The sequence below is a fragment of the Lithobates pipiens genome, unplaced genomic scaffold (genome assembly GCF_037356315.1).
Source record: "Lithobates pipiens isolate NorthernLeopardFrog02 unplaced genomic scaffold, aLitPip1_a1.2 Scaffold_8, whole genome shotgun sequence".
Classification (NCBI taxonomy): Eukaryota; Metazoa; Chordata; class Amphibia; order Anura; family Ranidae; genus Lithobates; species Lithobates pipiens.
Genome location: NW_027507903.1, coordinates 241860729 through 241879902, shown reverse-complemented (window position 1 = coordinate 241879902; position 19174 = coordinate 241860729). Strand labels below are relative to the sequence as shown.

The window sequence follows — 19174 nt, the reverse complement described above, 5'->3', positions numbered from 1 at the left end:
GGCCATGCCAGCAAGGGCAGTTGGGTGGAAAATTAAAATACAGTGCTGAGGTGGCCCTCAGGGGTGCCCCCTAGTCTGGGGGGGGGGGGGTCCTGCCTTGGGCCAGGGGCTTGAGTGCTGGAAGGATCCTGACATAACACATGGGAGGAAGCCCTTTGTGGAAGCATGGGAGCAAGAGAGGACATTGTAAGTAGATCAGCACTGCTGGGGACTAACAAGGGAGGAGACTGCCACATGTAGCCATGGCAGTCTGAAGACAGCGGTGTGCCAAGTCTTCATCCCTTCCCTGGTAGATCTCCTGAGATTAAGCCAGGTTTTCTGGAGAAGAGTCAGTCTGGAGAACTGGTGGAGAGTTAGCCTGGAGGGCTGGTGAAAGGGCCAGCTGTTGTCAGCTAGGTTGGCCGTGCCTGAAGAAGTGGTGCTGGGAGCAGTGGCCACAGAGGAGAAGTGACAAGCTGTTTCACTACATTTTTGCTACACAACAAGGGGCTTTGAGTCCCTGCTTGTAAAGGGCTATTGCTTCAATCTGACTTCTGTTCAACCAACCTGTCAGATAGAAGCCGCTCAATCAGTGGCTGTTCAATCTCTGATTAATCCACTCTGGGTTTTTTTTTCTTTTTTCGGCTCGCTGGCTAAAGGCTGTTTATCTTTTGCTAGGCCTTGCCTGAATGACCTTCACTATGACTGAGCCCATTCTTAAATATAATATATCCTATGTTTGATCCACCCTGATATTGATTTACTTCTGTATTATGGACTATACTCATGCTACTGGACTCATATTTTTCAGTTTTAGATTACAGACAGATGTTCTAATTTTCTTCTGTGCAACTTTCTGATACAACTTGGAAGTAAAATGGTTCCAAAAGCAAAGTTTTTTTATGCTTTAAAATAAAAAAAGTTGTTTTTCTTTCCTTTTTTTTTCTTCCTTTTTGCAACAATATTACACAGAGTGGTCTTTCACCTCCGCTTCTGGAGTGATCTGCCAGCACTGTTCGCTCCTCCATTCTTCCGAGTGTAAGCCATAGACACACACAGTGTGGCTCGGCCATGCACCCTGCTCCCTCCTCTCTCCTCCCTGGATTTGACTGACAGCAGCAGGAGCCAAAGGCCTGTGCTTGTGTTTCCTTTAAGCCCAGGAAAAGAGAGCAGCGGTGCTGCAGTCAGTGACAGTGCAGGATCAGTGAGAGGAGACAGGTAAGTGCTTCGGGGGGCAAGGGGCAGAACAAGTGGTGGAATGTGTTTTATGTTAATGCAGGGAATGCATTAAGGTAAAAAAATGTTTTGACTTTAGAATCACTTTAACCTCCCTGGCGGTATGATTATTTCTGAATTTAGGTGCTGAAAGCGGTACCATTATTTTGCATGGAAATTTGGCGTTTTATATTGTAGGCCTGCAATTCTTAGGAATAACTCATCCCGGGTATGATAGTAGTTTGAAACAAAAAATCATAAATTATAATATAATAAATAACTATAACTAATTATAACAAATAATAATAAAAAATATTCAATAATGTAATCAAATCAAAAACACTGAAATTTGCTCAGTTGTAGAATTGTCGCTGTCATTAGATTTAGTGTTTGATGACGAATTTCCCCAGAAATCACTATCACTCAATTCTGCAAGTGATTATAATTTATTATCGCTGTTTTCTAGCTGGTCTATAACCACTTTTGACATAAAGAGACACTTTTTGGTTGCTATGGACAATCTCCAAATTCCAGGCAGAAAAAACTGTATTTATAAAAGTGCATGCAGGGCACTGGACAGACCACTAGGGACAAAGGGGGTGTGTAATTATTTTATACAGTACTGTAATCTGTAAGATAACAGTACTGTGTGTGTATTGCGTTTTTACTTTTTTGAATTTGGCGCCGATCTCTGCTCCCGTGCGTCGCAACGTTGCAGGGAGCGGAGCTCAGCAGCAGTCGGGTACTGTGTGAAACAAGCGGAGGACAGCTCGCACACACAGCGGGGAGGACATCGCAGGATTCAGGGGACAAGGTAAGTAACTCTCCCTGTATCCTGCAATGCCATCCCGAGTCTGGCTTGGGGTTACCGCTTATGGTACTGAAATTCCACCCCAAGCCAGACTTGGGAATATCGCCAGGAGGGTTAAACCCTTCCTGCCGACGTAACCCACATATACTGCCTCACAGTGTTGCCAACCGTCAGTATTTTTACTGGTAGCCAGTAAAAAAAACTGACAATTTTCTCCTGCCAGTAAATGCCAGTAAAAGGAAAAAGTTGCCAGTAAAAAATATGGTTGTGATGTTTGGCTCGGTCCAGAGCCGGCCAAGACCATCTGAGTCCCTGCTACAGTGTGTTCGACAGCTCTGGTGGAGGCGGTGCCTGAGCGTGTCATGTGATGTCATGGTGCAATGGAGCCAAGCAGAGCGGCCAGAGCCTCATGTGTGAAAGCCCAATTAGTCCTAAAAAAAACAAGGTCTAATCCACCTGTATACACAAAGTAGTTGTGATGATATGTATGGTTTTTATTAACACATGTCAAAATTGCTAAATTATGCTTAGGCATTTAGATTTGTTTTACCATTTGGTGTGAACGGGTTAACGTGATCCTGCAATTCAATCATTTCCAGAGACAACAAAAAATCCCTACAAATTATATTCTGGCTACCATGCATCCCATTACCATAGGTTTTTGGAGTTGGAATGCAGTGTGTTAGTGTTGTCAAAACAGTTTGCATTTCTGCAAAAAAGTTTAGCTTTTGGTCTATATGTTCAAGGAAACTGCCAAGTGGCCATTGTCCATTCACAGCCATTATCTAGATATCCTTCTTTGGAGCCAACGTTTCCTTTCTGGTAAAAGTCATCCAAACCACTGAACATCCGCTTAATCACTTTTTCAAGCAGTCAATCACTTCCATTTCCCAATCATCTATGGTATATGAATCCGGAAGCGGCAAGGATTTCATCACTTACGGTTTCGGCTGCTTGTTTACTAGATGCTACCAGCTAGTTAAGCAACCTGATCTTAGTTTGATTGGCTGCTTTAAAGGGCAGAGGAGAGATCTGGGGTCTAATAGAACAAGGCCCATGCCATCATCCCTTTCATCCCTTGTCATAGCAGTAAAATTGATTAACAAATTAAAGACAAAGGGGGTTATTTACAAAAGGCAAATCCACGTTGCACTACAAGTGGACTGCAAGTACACTGCAAGTGCACTTGAAAGTGCACTTGGAAGTGAAGTTGCTGTAAATCTGAGGGGTAGATCTGCTGATTTTATCAATCATGTGCAACCTAAAATGCTGTTTTTTATTTTCCTTGCATGCCCCCCTTAGATCTACAGCGACTGCACTTCCAAGTGCACTTTCAAGTGCACTTTCAAGTGCACTTGCAGTGTACTTGCAGTCCACTTGTAGTGCAATGTGGATTTGCCTTTTGTAAATAACCCCCACAGTGTCATAAATATATATTTAAATAGAATGAATTAAAAAAAAAGTAAGGTGTGTGCAAATATGAATGTGCACACAGGTCCCACATGCATATGTAAACAGTGATCTCACCACACATGAGGTATCTTCACGATCATCAGAATGAGAGCCATGATTCTAGTAACAGACCTCTCATTTAACTCTAAACTGGCAACCTATAAAGGCTTTAAAAGCTTTGCCTATGGGATGGACATATTTTGTCGTCATTCCATGGGCTGCGCAATTTTAAAGTATGACAAATTAGGAATCTATTTACTTTGTGTAACATCGTCTTTTATAAGGGGGTGTAACCATTTCTTTCAGTTCTATTGTAGAATGCACTTCAATGACCCGATCTAGGTCTGTAGCTCTCCTTCATTTGTGTCTTTCTGCTCCCTATTGGCACAACATATCCATCAAGAAATGTTATCAGCAAGTTAGTACTTGACATTTTGCATAGTTACATAGTAGGTATGGTTGAATAAAGACAATAGTCTATCCAGCTCAACCTGTGTAGGTGCATGTATCTCAGTGTCTATAATTATTCCCCATATCCCTGTATGTTGTGTTCTTTAAGATGTGTTCTTTAAGATGCACTTACTCCGTGCTGACACCAACAATTGTGGGAGAGAGTTCCACAACCTTATTGCCCTGACAGTGAAAAACCGTCTAACCACTTCCCGACCTCCTCACGCAGATATACTGCGGCAGAAGGGCACGTACAGGCAGATTAACTTACCTGTATGCTGCCCTTTAAGAGGCATCTTGCGGGTGCCTGTGAGCATGATCGCAGGTCCCGTGGACTCGATGTCCACGGGGATACCCACGATCGTCTCACGGAGAAGAAGAACGGGGAGATGCTAATGTAAACAAGCATTTCCCCGTTCTGCCTAGTGACACTGTCATTGATCACAGCTCCCTGTGATCGGAAGCGGTGATCAGTATCATGTCACACACGGTACCCCCACAGTTAGAATCACTACCTAGGACACACTTAACCCCTACAGCGCCACCTAGTGGTTAACCCCTTTACTGCCAGTCACATTTACACAGTAATCAATGCATTTTTAATTGCACTGATCACTGTATGAATGTAAATGGTCTCAAAATCACGCTATAAGTGTCCGATGTGTCCGCCAAAATGTTGCAGTCCCGATAAAAATCGATGATCTCTGCCATTACTAGTAAAAAAAAAAGAACAATAAAAACACTTTTTGCAATTTCTTTTACCAAAAATATGTAGAAGAATACGTATCAGCCTAAACTGAGGAAAGAAAATGTTTTTTTATATATTTTTGGGGGATATTTATTATAGCAAAAAAGTAAAAAATAATGTTTGTTGTTTTTGTTGTTGCGCAAAAAATAAAAACCGCAGAGGCGATCAAATACCACCAAAAGAAAGCTCTATTTGTGGGGAAAAAAGGACGTCAATTTTGTTTGGGAGCCACGTCGCACGACCGCGCAATTGTCAGTTAAATCAACGCAGTGCCGAATTGCAAAAAGTGCTCTGGTCTTTGGCCAGCCAAATGGTCTGGGGCTTAAGGGGTTAAGGTTAAACCGCTTCTTCTCCAATCTCATTGTGTGGCCCCATGTCTTCTGACACTCCTTGAGACTGAATAGTTTTTTCCTATGCTGGGATCACCATTTAGGTACTTGTAAATCGCTGTCAAGTCCCCTCTCAAGCATTGCTTCTCCAGCAAGAATACATTTAGTGCATGCAGGCGTTTCTCGTCCCCTTATTGATTTTGTTGCTCTTCTTTGGACTCTCTCCAGTTCCAGCACATCCCTTCTGAGGACTGGTGACCAGAACTGGACAGAGTACCCCAGATGTGGTCTAACCAGAGTTTTATAACGTGGTAGGATTATCGTTTTATCCCTGGAGTATATACCTTTTTTTATGCATGCTAATATTCTGCTGGCTTTGGTAGCTGCAGGTTGACATTGACATTGTTGACATTGCATGCTATTGATCAATCTGTCATCTACTAGGACCCCCAGATCTTTCTCGGTCCTTAAATCCCCCAGCGGTTCTTTCCCTAGTGAGTAGTTTGCATTTATGTTTTATTGCCTCCAAGTGCATTACTTTACATTTCTCCACATTGAACCTCATTTTCAATGTAGTGTCCCCCTCCTTTATTTTGTTCAGGTCTTTCTGTAAAATTTCTATATCCTGATGTGAAGTTGTTGTCCTGCTTATTTTTGTATTCTCTGCAAAAACTGAGCTTGAGCTATTTATCCCATTCTCTGTATCATTTATGAATACACTGAATAAAATTGGTCCCAAGTCAGAACCTTGGGGTACCCCACTTCCCACTCCAGAACTATCTGAGTACACGTTATTTATCACCACCCTTTGGACACGCCCCTGTAACCAGCTTTTTACCCAAGAACAAACCTTTTGGTTCTGCCTGCAGACCTCAGCTTGTAAATTAAGTGTTTATGGGGAAGTGTATCAAATGCTTTTGTAAAATCCAGATACACAAAATCCACATGCCTTCCCCTGTCTAGATGGTAGGCCACTTCCTCATAGAATGTTAGCAAATTGGTCTGACAAGAACGACCTTTCGTAAACCCATGCTGATTACTACTAATGATATTTTATTCTTCTGTACATTTTTGGATATAGGCCCTTATCATCCCCTTCAATCATTTACCAACTATTGACGTTTGGCTGACTGGCCTGTAGTTTCCAGTTGGCCATCTTGAACATGTATTGGTATAAAAATGAGAACTAGGAATTCCTGGCTTTATGCAAAAGTCTTCTAGAAGTATGTAGAGGGGTATAGTAGTGTTTAGATGGTTAAGTGAGAAACCCTATGGAAGTTTTCCTTTCGCCTTCTGTCTTTGTGACAACTAAACAGTGTGGATTTTCCACCACTTTCTGCCTCTGTAACAAATGACCATTAGGACAAATAGAGAGGACGAACCTTCCCAGGGGAGACAGAGACAGTGATAAAAACTTGAGGGTTCTTGTTCTTTCTCATTCCATTGTGAACTAAAAAGAAATGTTTCGGCTATACATAAACTTTAAGTATTCTGGAAAGTCTTTTGATAGGGCCATATTGCACTTTAACAGAATTATATCATAAAGCCCTAAAAAACAAAAACGGTGGATTTTCATATAGTTGAGCAGGTCAAACCATTAGCTAATACAATTGGACTCACTGATTAGAGTACTGGAATTCAAATAAGATATCAGAGATTGTTGACTTTTACTGTTTCATTTGATGAACTGAGGCTAAAGCAATGGTCACAATAGTTCAGGTGACCACCAGAAGAGCAGGAAAGCAGGTTAAAATGTTATTTTCATTTTTTAATTTAATGAATGTTACCTCATTTTTTTCCTTGAGCTTGGTGATCATAACAATAACAGGAACATCTTCTTGCCAAACCATTTGCCAGAAGTCATTTACTGTGTTAATCATTGGTCCTTGTGTAGCAATAAAGGTCTTCTCTGTTCCACTATAACCCTGCAGTAAATCAGAAAACTTGCATTTACTTGTACAGTGGATATACTCTATAAACATATTATATTTACATAGAAATAAACTCCAGTGAGAGGATAGAAGTCATTCTCCTAACTGGCACAAACAGATTTTGCCAAAGTGTCTCTCATGCCGAGTACACACGATCGGGCTATCCGGCGGACCAGAGTCTGCCGGACAATCCGCCCCTGTGTGGGCTCTGGCGGACTTTTTCTTCCCAAAAGTCCGCCGGACTTAGAAAGAAGTTTTGACTCAAAATTGTCCGCCGGACTGACAATCCGCCATCTGTGTTCTAGTCCGGCGGACTTTTGAAATGAACGGATTTGCCCATTCAAAAGAAGAAGAGAAGAAGGCGGTGGCGACAGATGACCGAGCCAACGCTAGTAAAAGAGCTATAAGAAGATAGCGGAGGCCCGGAAGAAGAACCGAAGAGCGGGACAAGACCCCAGAAGAGTGGGACAAGACTTGAAGTCGGAAGAAGACCCCCGGATGGCAGTGGCGATGACAAAGAAGAAAGCCGGGCTCCTTCGCTAGTAAAAGAGCTAGCAGAAGATAGCGGAGGAGTCCGGCGAGAAGACCCCCCCAAGACGGAAGAAGACCAACGGAGCTGTCGAATAAATTATTTTAAAAACTTGTGTTGTGTTTTTTTATTTACACTTTTTTCACCAGGTGAATGGATAGGGGTACATCGTACCCTATACTCATTCACATAGGGTGGGGGGCCGGTATCTGGGGGCCCCCTTATTAAAGGTGGCTCCCGGATTCCAATAAGACCCCCGTCCGCAGACCCCGACAAACAAAGGCCAGGGTTGTTGGGAAGAGGCCTTGTCCTCATCACCATTTTTTCCGCGTAGGGGTTCCCCTTTAAATATATACTAGGTGACGGGACCAGCGAGGTGTTAATCTCGCTGATGGAGGCGGTGACATTGGATTCCTTCGCTAGTTCCGTCTACCTGGAGCAACATTCAAAATGAACTGACTTTTCTCCGTGTGGGCAAGGCTGTTCATTTCAAAAGTCCGGCGGACTAGCACACAGACGGGCGGATTGTCTGCCGGACCTAGCCCACTGGAAAAGTCTTGTCATGTGTGGGCAGGTCCGTTCGTTAGGAAAAACCGGCGAACCTCAGCTGCAAAGTCCGGCGGTTTGCCTGCCAGATTAAGTCCACCGGATAGTCCGATCATGTGTACACGGCATCATGTGTTCTAAAAGTGGTGCAGCATGCGCCAAATTCATGTACTGGTTAGAACTTGTACTTTAATTTGGCACATGTGACACCACTTTTAGAATGCACATGAGACACCTTTGAAAAGTGTGTCTGCTCTGGATGCCAAAAGAGAGTTAGTTATAATTAGCACCAGTTTCATAAGATACAAACTGTCTGCATTTTTTTTTTGAATTTGACAAATTCAATGTGCCACAATGTAAAAGTGGTGCATTTTAGAGCTACCTGAATTTAGTGCACAAGTCGCTGTTGGAACCAAACGTGTCTCTGATACTTCATGAATACACTATATTGTCAAAAGTATTGAGACACCTGCCTTTACACGCACATGAACTTTAATTGCATCTCAGTCTTAGTCAGTAGGGTTAGTCAGTAGGGTTGAATATTCAGTTGGCCCATCCTTTCGCAGTTATAACAGCTTTCACTCTTCTAGGAAGGCCATCCACAAGGTTTAGGAGTGTGTCTATGGTAATGTTTGACCATTCTTTCAGAGACACATTCGTGAGGTCAGACACTGATGTGGGCAAGAAGGTCTGTCTCACAGTCTCTGCTCTAATTCATCCCAAAGCTGTTTTATCAGGTTGAGGTCAGGACTGTGCAGGCCAGTCAAGTTCCTCCACCCAAACTCGCTCATCCATCTCTTTATGAACCTTGCTTTGTGCACTGGTCCAAATCATTTGGTGGAGCACGATTATGGTGTGGGGTTGTTTTTCAGGTGTTGGACTTGACCCCTTAGTTCCAGTTAAGGCGTCAGCATACCAAGAGCATACCAAGACATTTCGGACAATTTCATGTTCCCAACTTTGTGGGAACAGTTTGCGGATGGCCCCTTCCTGTTCCAACATGAATGCGCAGCAATGCACAATGCAAGGTACTTTGCTCCCAATACTTTTGACAACATAGGGTATGTGCAATACATAAACAAGAAGGATTAATGCCAGAAAAGTGGCATAGGAGCTTTAATGAATTCCCCTCATTATCTTCTAACATTCCTATATAGCCAATCACCAGTTGCATATCGGATACTTTGTTTATCCCTAAACTAATTAGGGGTCCATGCTTCCACCATTTCTGCACTCCTATCGACAGATGAAATTTTGCTTGTTTCGGAGTAGCCTTCATGGAGGCCTTGGGGACCCTAACTTTCTCAGATATTACCATGCTGCCCAGTTGGCCCAACTCATGCTATACCACGCAAGGGTCAAGGCCGCATTATGGGTGGGTCTAAAGGCGATTGATTTACACCCCTTATCTGTGAACAACTTGCTGTGGCTGTGGTGATCCGACTGAGGTCCCATAGCTAAACCAGTAACCCAGCATTGATTTCAACTTTGGGATAAATTATGGGTTCCATTTAAACTGGCATCCCCTCACACCCCATTACTCTCCTTTTTTAAAACCACCTGGGTTTTTATCCTGCCTTCCTAGATCCATTTTCATTCCAGGCTTGGTCTGCATTAAGCCTAACCTGCATAGACACTCTTGTAACCAGTAATTCCCATAAACATTCACTGCCTAGAGAATGTTTTCGCTATCTCCAGATTGCATATTTTGCTAAAATGGTCATACACACACATTCAGCCCTACCTCTATATGAGTGTATATGTGATTCAGACCTGCATGCACCAGGAATTATATCCTGCATATAAAATCATCTAAGATCCCCACCATTCAGTTTGCCGTCCTACACTGCTCAGTGATCCCGAGACATTGAGATTGACCTGGAGGCTGAGGATTGGGATGATATCTGGGCAACCACTAAATCCTCTTCCCAAAAGAAACTACAAAGTTCTAACAAGATGGTACTTGGTCCAGGCAAGGATCTCTAAATTTCTACCAGCTCACCCCCCCCCCCCCCACGTGCACAATTTGGTGGACGTGCCCAGTAGTGCAGCAACTTTGGACCAAAATTTTCCGCATGGCCGATATACTGATCAATATTACTATAGACCCTGACCCATCTCTTGCGCTGCTAAACCATAAGACCTTATACTGTACAAGAGCTCAGCTTCCACTCATACTACAGGTCATGATGGCTGCCAAGCAAACGATAGCACAAGCTTGGAAGTCCCCAAAATTATGTGTTGTTGAAGTTAAAAACAGAATCACCCAAGCCATGATTTATAGTAAGACTGAGGCTACTATACAGAACAACGTTCCCAAAAACCTCAAAATTTGGCAACCTTGGGTGGACCATTTTTTGCCATACCCCTCCTGGATACTCTTGCTGAATCCCCTTTCCTGGCACTTATGCAGCTCGAGCTTCGGGCTCCGGATGTTCGGGCTGGTGAGCAATTTTGATTTGGAGCTGTTTACGGATGCAGCAGGGTCGACAGGTTATGGGGCATTCTACCAGGACCACTGGAGCATGGAACCTTGGCCGAGTTCCTGGTCAGACGCAGAATTTCTCCGTAACCTGGTGCTCCTGGAGCTTTTTCCTGTAGTGCTGGCAATGGAAATCTGGGGTGAATCATTTTGGATTCTGAAACTTCGGTTGAATTGTGAAAACCTGGGGGTGGTTCAAGTCATTAACTGCATCTCAGCGTCGCCAAAACCCGTGATACGGCTGCTGCGCCACATGGTGCTCCACTCCCTGCAGATTAATATTTTTCTGTATGCTGTGCACCTCCCAGGGGTTGACAATACTTTAGCTCAGTGTTCATCAATCCTGTCCTCAGGGCCCACTAACAGACCAGGTTTGCAAGATAACTGAAATACATCATAGGTGATATCATTTGCTGCTCAGTGATTGTAGTATTCTAGGCTGCATCTCCCAAAGGTAATACATAAAACCTGGCCTGTTAGTGGGCCCTGAGGACAGGGTTGATGACCACTGCTTTAGCTGAATCCTTGTCTCGATTTCAGTGGGACAGGTTACGAGAGCGGAAGTTGCATATGCCCAAGGATGCTAGGCAGCCCCTGTTCTTTGCTATTTTACAGGCCATTTTTGTGCAACTGGGCACCCTCTGTACTTCCAGGTATGAGGTCTCCTTGTTTAAGGTGGCTTTTTCCTTGGCCTTCTTTGGGGCTTTCTGGAACAGCGAGCTAGTCAGCCCTTCTAGGAAGGTTTTGGGGGGGATATTGGTGGGAGTGTGATTTGGAAGTGGAACAGGGTGCAGGTATTGCTACGCAGGTCCAAGGCAGATCAGGTGGGCAAGGGCTCATGGGTACAGCTGTTTTTCCCTGCCAGGCTCCACGGTGTGCCTGGTAGGGGTTGTATGGGAATTTTCGATGTGTGCCTTTGAGGCTCTTTCTGTTACATGGGGATGGGTCTCCATTGTCCAAGCTTCAGTTTATAGCCATTTTCAGGAAGCGGGTTTGGAGGCCAATTGGTGTGGGCTGGACGAGGCTTCTGTGAGGAGGATTGGAGGAGACTCTAGGAGATTCCATACATACATCCACCCACATTTGTTAGCTGAGATTGTCTTAGACAATCACATGGGGGGGGGGTGACCGAAAGAGGACGGGTCGCTGTGGTTCTTGCATGTGGGGTAATGTGGGGTCATTTCTTTTCTTTCTGATGGAGTGCAGATATGGCTCGTCTGGATTATGGGCCACTCATACATATTTTGGGGGGCCAGGCAGGCTGATGCTAGGCCAGATGGCAGGCAGCTAGGTATTTCAAGGTGGGAGGCATGTATTCGCTGGCTTCACGTACCAGGATGATGTGGAGCAGGGTTGTGCCGGAGGTGCATCGTTTTGCATGCCTTGACAGGCTGCCCGACATTATGGTACTCCATGTTGGAGGGAACAATCTGGGGATTCGTTCCAGTAGGGAGCTCATTCTGGATATCATGTTAGATTTCCTGCGGCTCCGTACAGCCTTCCCCGATATGCTGGTCTTGTGGTCTGACATGGTGGCTCGGACAACTTGGCGTAAGGCGAGGTCGGTTGCAAGACTCGCATAAAAGTCAATAAAGTAGTGGGCTGATTTTTTTATTCGAAATGGGGCATGGTCATTCGCCATATGGAATTAGAGACAGATACCGGGTTGTACTTAAGGGGGGATGGTGTCCATTTATCTGTGGTGAGAATAGATTTGTGGTCCCTGGGTCTACAGGATGGGATTAAATGTGCCTTAAGGGTGTGGAGGTGCCCTTAAGGGTAAAGTGTCACTCTTGCGGGCAGTAGTTTTGGTCTTTGCCGGTGTAAGCAAATACTTACGAGATGAAAGTGTAGGGGACTCATCAGTGGTATGTGCCCCTCTGGTGGATTCCAGTTAACAAGGTTTAGCTGGAATAGGGTAATGGTTGCACTGCGGGTAGTGGGGTTGTCTCCAAGCTGGTGTTCACGGCTGGAGGCCTTATCATGGTGAAGGTCCCGCAGTATAGCAGTGGAACATGTTTTAAGCCCCGTACACACGAGCGGACTTTTCAACATCCAAAGTCCGTCAGACCGAGTCCGTCAGACTATCCGATCGTGCGTGGGCTGCAACGGACTTTAGCTTCGCAAAAGTCTGACGGACTTTAGAAATGAAGCATGCTTCAAATTTTCCCGACGGAACTCCGCCGGACCCGGTCCCCTTCGAAAAATCCGCTCGTGTGTATGCTACTCCGACGGACTAAAACCGACGCTAGGGCAGCTATTGGCTACTGGCTATGAACTTCCTTATTCGAGTCGGGTCGTACGTCATCACGTTCGAATCCGTCGGAGTTTAGTGTGATCGTGTGTGGCCAAGTCCGTTCGGCCGAAAAGTCTGTCAGAACTCTGTCGGAACTCCGGCGGAACTCCTTTGGAAGTCTGTCGGACATAAGTCCTCTCGTGTGTACGGGGCATTAGAATTTTGGGGTTGCCGTCATAGACCAAAAGGCCTGAGGACTGTTCAGTTTGGTTTCAGATGTTGATGTAAAAATAATGTTATTTGAATAAGTGTTTGTTAATAAAAAAGGCTGCTATGGCCATTTGTACTCCAGTTGATGTCTGGTCTCATTAATTTAAGTAACGAGAAGGGGTGGAGTACTTATGGTCGAACAGAAAAAGAAGTTGACATCTGATCTACATGACAAAGCTTCAATCGGGCCGTATAAAAAGAGTATATTTGAATACCTAAATGATGACACATAAATTCCTTCCCTTGTGTACATAACCTTGCCCCCATCCACCAAAACATAGGAATAGCTCCATAAAGCTGTGCCCAACTTAATATAAGGCCTTTCAATTTAGATGAGGATAACAACAGCATGAACCAGCAGCACTTACCTTGATAAAATTAGCATTTATATAGGTGTTCAATGTATCCCTTCCGTTCTTTGGTTTCAAACACACTCTACTTGCTGGATCTAATGAAGTAAAGAATAAGAAAATGAATGCATTGTTATAAAGTCCAAATCCTTCAAAACAACATATATGGCTATTAAACTTTTCATACAGATTGAAGGCTGTATTATCATGTTTAAAACATGTTTTAAATTTTGTAATTCATGTTTTTTATGTTGTGATTTTTTTTACTTTGGATGGATGGTATATTTTCCTTGTTTTACTGATACATCCACTTTATTGTAAAAATATAGAACAAAAATGACTGTCAAAAATTGAAACAGCAAGTAAAGCTAAATGAACTTCAGATAAAGCTGGGAAGGGATTAGAACTTCTGCCAAGTTTTTATAACTGTCTAGGGAGATTCACCAACTGTCTTTGTTCTTGTGACCAATATGGGCGGAAAGTGATAGGAAATCAAAAATGCCACAATTATCACTGGAACTAAATCTGAGCACCACAAACCAAAAACACTATATAATTCATTTTTAATATTCACAGCAAACTATCCCATCCCTCCATGTCTCCATTCTTTATTTTCTTGAGAAATCACTTTGAGAAACACCCTCCTAGCATTTCTGGCTGTGGCCCTTTTGAGATAGGGCAAATGACTAATGTAGCATTTACTTCCTGGAATCCATCTGTCCTGAACTCAAGCATGCAAGAGAGTGTGCATAGCTGAGAAAACCCCTCCTCCCTCCTGAAGGCTCCTGGGATTAAAGACATCATTTGCCTAAGCTAAAAAACCAGGAAGTAGCTGAAGAAATGTAAAGAAAAACTTTAAAACAAGTAAATATGATGTACAGCACTTTCCTATATATTTACTAATGCTAGTAGCATGAGGTTTAAAAATAATAAATGTTGATTGGGAGAGTGAGTGCCCGTTCACACAGGGGCGACGCGACTTGCAGCGCGACTCACAGACGCGACCTGCACACGACTTCAGCGGCGACTTGCAAAATGACTTCTGTATAGAAGTCAATGCAAGTCGCCTGAAGTCGCCCCGAAAATACTACAGGAACCTTTTTCTAAGTCGGAGCGACTTGAGTCGCTCCTATTAGAACGGTTCCATAGTACAGAACGGAGCGCGACTTGTCAGGCGGCTAAGTCACCTGACAAGTCGCGGTAGTGTGAACGGGCACTGAAGTTCAAATCGGTGCGATTAAACAGGTCAAAACACATATCAAATCGCAGCCTGTTGCCGGCAATTGTAGCATCCCAATCGGTACAACGCCAATTTTGAGGTGCCGCACCGATTTCCAAAAGAAGTTCCTACATTAGTTTTGGTGACTTTTGCTCTTTACTCTGTAAAACAGACCCAAATATTGACATACTGGGGTTGTTTACTAAAGACAAATAGACTGTTCATGTTGCAAGAGAAGTTGCACTTTGCAAGGTCGTTTTTCCAGAGCTTAGTGAATGGGTTAAAGCTCTGGTGACTTCCATCATCCAATCACGTGCAAAGAAAAAAAAATGCATTTTTTTATTTTCCATGCATTGAATCAGGTATTCTTTGCGTAACAAATATTCACCACATTCACTAAGCTCTAGGGAAAATTCCCTTACAAAGTGAAATTTCCCATGCAAAGTGCACGGCCTGTTTGCCTTTTGTAAATCAGTCCCATTGTCAGAATGTATTAAATTAGATGATGGTTACAAATAAAAGAGTTGTTTTATTAAAAAATATATATATATATATTTTTTGAAACATAGCATACTTTATTTATGTAATCTAGGCAGACATCAAAGAAACTTACAAGGAAATCACTGATTATACAATAGAAGCTTTTCGTTACTACAAGCAGACAAGCTAGAGAAACAGTGACCTCTGCTGGCCACATCTGTCTAACACCAAAGGCACAAGATTTCTTTGCACTGTATAGATCTGTATCCAGATGCAACAGGAAAATTCCATATTAATATAATTTAAAGTTTTTATCTGCCTACTTATTTTTCTATGCCCCCTTTTACCCTTTAAACTAAAAAAGCAAAAACCTTTTAGGGCTGGTTTACACCATAAAAACGCACTCCAGATTTCTGCATGCATGTTTTTGACGAGTTCCAGTGCGTTTTTGATGTGTTTCTGGATGCATTCTAGGTGCTTTTTTTTCTTTTTTCCCCCCACTATACTAGGGTCCAATGCATTTTTGGTGCGTTCCAGTGCATTCCAATGCATTTTTTATGCATTTTACCGCATTCCAGTACAGTCCAGTGCAGGGAAAATGCAACATGTTCTACTATTTTTTTCTGGAACTGGAAAGCCCTGGAACTGACGGCACTTTCCATGTGTTTTTGAGGCAGAAAGAAAACCACACTGGACTACATGGGGTGTGAACTGGCCCTAATGCTGCATATACACGGTCGGAATTTCCATCAAAAAAAGTGTGATGGGAGCTTTTGGTCGGATATTCCGACCGTGTGTATGCTCCATCCAACTTTTTCTGTCTGAATTTCCTCCAGCAAAAGATTGAGAGCTGGTTCTCTCAAAAAAAGTTCCTGGCGGAAATGCCGCTCGTCTGTATGCAATTCCGATGCGCAAAAAAAACACGCATGCTCGGAAACAATTCAACGAATGCTCGGAAGCATTGAACTTAATTTTCTCAGGGTGTTGTAGTGTTGTACGTTTTGTGTGACCGTGCCTATTCAAGCTGAGCTTGAGCGGAATTCCGTCGGAAAAACCATCCAAGATTTTTCTGACGGAAATTCCGCTCGTGTGTATGGGGCATTAGTGTATATAGTGTATACTGTATAAAGCAAGCATCGAACAAGCACATTTCACTGCCTGAAAACTTCATGGTCACTGTGTATCAGTAATACAGTCACACTGATTTCACCTGTTTGCTCCTGTTATTTATCTCTTATAAAAAAAAAAGGTAAAAAAGCCATTAAAGTAGATACTACCCCTAACCTTTTTTTGCATATACATTCTACTGAGCTCCTGCAACCCATTTGCAGAGTTTTTATGATGGTGGCAATAGTAAAGCATGCATGTGCAATGAGCATCAGCATGGCTGCCTATAGTCACAACTGGAAGTACAGATGACAGGGTGACAACACATTGGGAGACAGCGACACAGTGTTGCCATTTAATAAAAGGAAGTGCCAGGAAATAAAAATCATGACTGTATTACCAAGTATTATTTGAATGGAAGCTAAATATTTATAGACAATGAAAATAACTTTTAAAATTACATTAGCATAATTACAGGAGGTTTTAGATTTACATCTTTGTGAATAAAAAAATTTGCTTTGTTGAGGATGCATGAGATTCCTTCCAAATCTCCTTGATCTGCTATTTCTATGGCCTATATTAACTTTGTCTATTTTATCTTTTCTTTTTAAATAAGGCAAATTCCCCAAATCTATCCTGACTATCTGTATGTATAAAAATGTTCTGCGCAGATATTTCAGCAGATATCAGCATTCTCAGAGGTGTAACATGACTATCTTCTATGATCGTCAGCTCCATCCAGTGGCCATAATGCACTGTTTTCCTGAAATATGTTATTTAACACAAATACTGCGTTATGGACACTAGATGGAGCTGTTGATCAAAGGACAGGGATGCCGAACCTTGGCACCCTAGATGTTTTGGAACTACATTTTCCATCATGCTCAACTACACTGCAAAGTGCATGAGCATCATGGGGAATGTAATTCCAAAACATCTGGGGTGCCAAGGTTCGTCATCACTGTCATAGGATATAATCATATTACAAACAATATGTTGATCCTTTGTTCTGCCTGTGAGAATACTTAAGATGTACTCATAGCTCATTTTTTTTTATACATAGACCCCTAAGTATAGGGCTGTTATTGCCATGGCAAGACGGCCCTCATAGTTACACAGACCTCCAATAGAGACATTTCCTTTGCTCCTCTTTAGAAACAAGCACTATCAAGGTAAAATGCACAACATCTTCTAAACTACACAAGTACATACAGTTGGAAAGAATTAAAATAGTTTTTTACGCTGTCTCTGCACCTATTGAAAAGACTTTATCTGACTTCGTGTACTTACCAGGTCTGAAAGTGAGGGGATTGTTTCCAACAGGACCCAGATTTCAATAAATGCCCTTATTTTTATTACTGCAGAGAAAGATTAGAGCTTTTGTCCTTTGCCCCTACTGATATGACTCCTATCCAGGTGACAGTGAGTATAGGCTTAATTCACAAAGCTAACACACCAGGATCTTCCCATAAAGTGAGTTACTTTCTGATGGATCCAATGAGAATTAAAAAATACAGTGACATGTCTGAAAATAAAGATCCTTATCCTTAAGTTAAAGCTTTGTGAATTAAGATCTCCGTCAGAGTTTCTAACCCCTTCCTTACTTTATCCAAGCTTAAAATATAACATCTTGCTTGTTCTGTGACTAACAATTAAAAAAAGTATGTGATTTAAAAATACTTTGTTGGAGCTCTAACAGTTTAAAAAAAGACATAAAATAAAAGCCGTAGTGCGTGTTTTTAAAAAATTCTGTATATTTTCTGCATTCACACACTTACTTGGCAGTATTGTTTTGTAGCGGTTTTTGGTTCCATGACTTGGAATATCAATTTCTTTGGGATCCATGAAGTTCATTGGTATTTCCTGATTAGGCAACAAAACAATGATATTAACAATTGCCACTTAGACTGTCCTGTAATTGTTGTATACTGTAAGTGATTTAACTTGACCTTTCTCACTTATTGTTTAGTGTAAACTGGTAAAAATATCTAGATATATTTCACTTATGTGATCATCGTGTGTATTACTTATGCATATATCTCATGGATTTTTATAACATAAAATATTATATAGAAACACATTTTTCGTTTTTTAGAATTTTTTTTTTTTTTTTTATACCTGCAGCAGTTTAAAAAGCAAACAAACATGCAGCTATGACAAATGCAGAATGCTACGTTCTATCAGGCAGAGCCCTGACACTTACATGTAGTGTCAGATCTTTCCCCTTAAGTCCCGCTCCTTTGTATTATTACTAACTTATCACTATGATGGGCTGCAGCATTGGCTAATAGGGACTGGGTGAACAAGGAGGAAAATGCAAAATACTGAATATGTAAACTTCAGATTAAAAATTTTTCAGACCCATACACCAAAAAGTTAATGCATTTTAGGGGTTAAAAGGACCCCCTAATGAAGGCTTGGCGCTGGTAAACAAAGTGTGCACTGTACTGATGAAATTGTAGGGGTCCTGAGGGATATTTAGCAAGAATATAAATATAATAGGTAGTGTTGGAAGCAACTATAATGCAATGTGAGTAAAATATTCAAGCAGCAAATAACACACTCCCAATCTAAATGTGCAGATAATTAGCATGATTGCTCCCCCTATTAGTTAGGCCCTGGGGTGATTTTTTTAATTTTTTATTTATGATGTAAGAGTCTGAATATTAGTCCATAAAGATGATTCGCACAACCTCTATTGCTCCAAAATCTTGTTTATTCAGGAAACCACAGTGTACAGTACGCAGATGCAGTTGACCCGTTTCAGCCTACACGGCTTTAATCATAATAGTCTGAATATTACAAAAATTTTATCTGGACTATACATGTTCAGCTTTTGGCACTTTCCTCATTGCACACTCAATCTCTACTTGAGCAAAGAGCCACCATTCCTGGGAGAGCCGCCTAAGGAGAATCATTCTCTCTACACCCTTGGTGCCCAACCTGTGGCCCTTTAGCACACCTACTGCACAGCCCTTAGGCTCCTGCAGACATTAGTCTGTGTTTTCCTTACCTAGGTTCTGACTTCTAGTAGTTAGGA

The 19174-nt window shown here is 42.3% G+C and overlaps 1 protein-coding gene across 5 annotated transcripts in view; it reads right to left on the bottom strand.

Moving 5' to 3' along the window:
* Positions 1 to 19174, bottom strand: part of PTPRR (protein tyrosine phosphatase receptor type R) — a 304723-nt gene that overhangs the window by 57540 nt on the left and 228009 nt on the right. For all 5 annotated transcript variants that reach the window (XM_077468720.1, XM_077468721.1, XM_077468722.1 and 2 more), the window contains 3 exons: positions 17913 to 17997; positions 13347 to 13426; positions 6772 to 6909 (listed from right to left, as the gene is read on the bottom strand). In XM_077468720.1, the coding sequence (XP_077324846.1) occupies positions 6772 to 6909; positions 13347 to 13426; positions 17913 to 17997 (303 nt within the window). The remainder of the gene's footprint in view (positions 1 to 6771; positions 6910 to 13346; positions 13427 to 17912; positions 17998 to 19174) is intronic.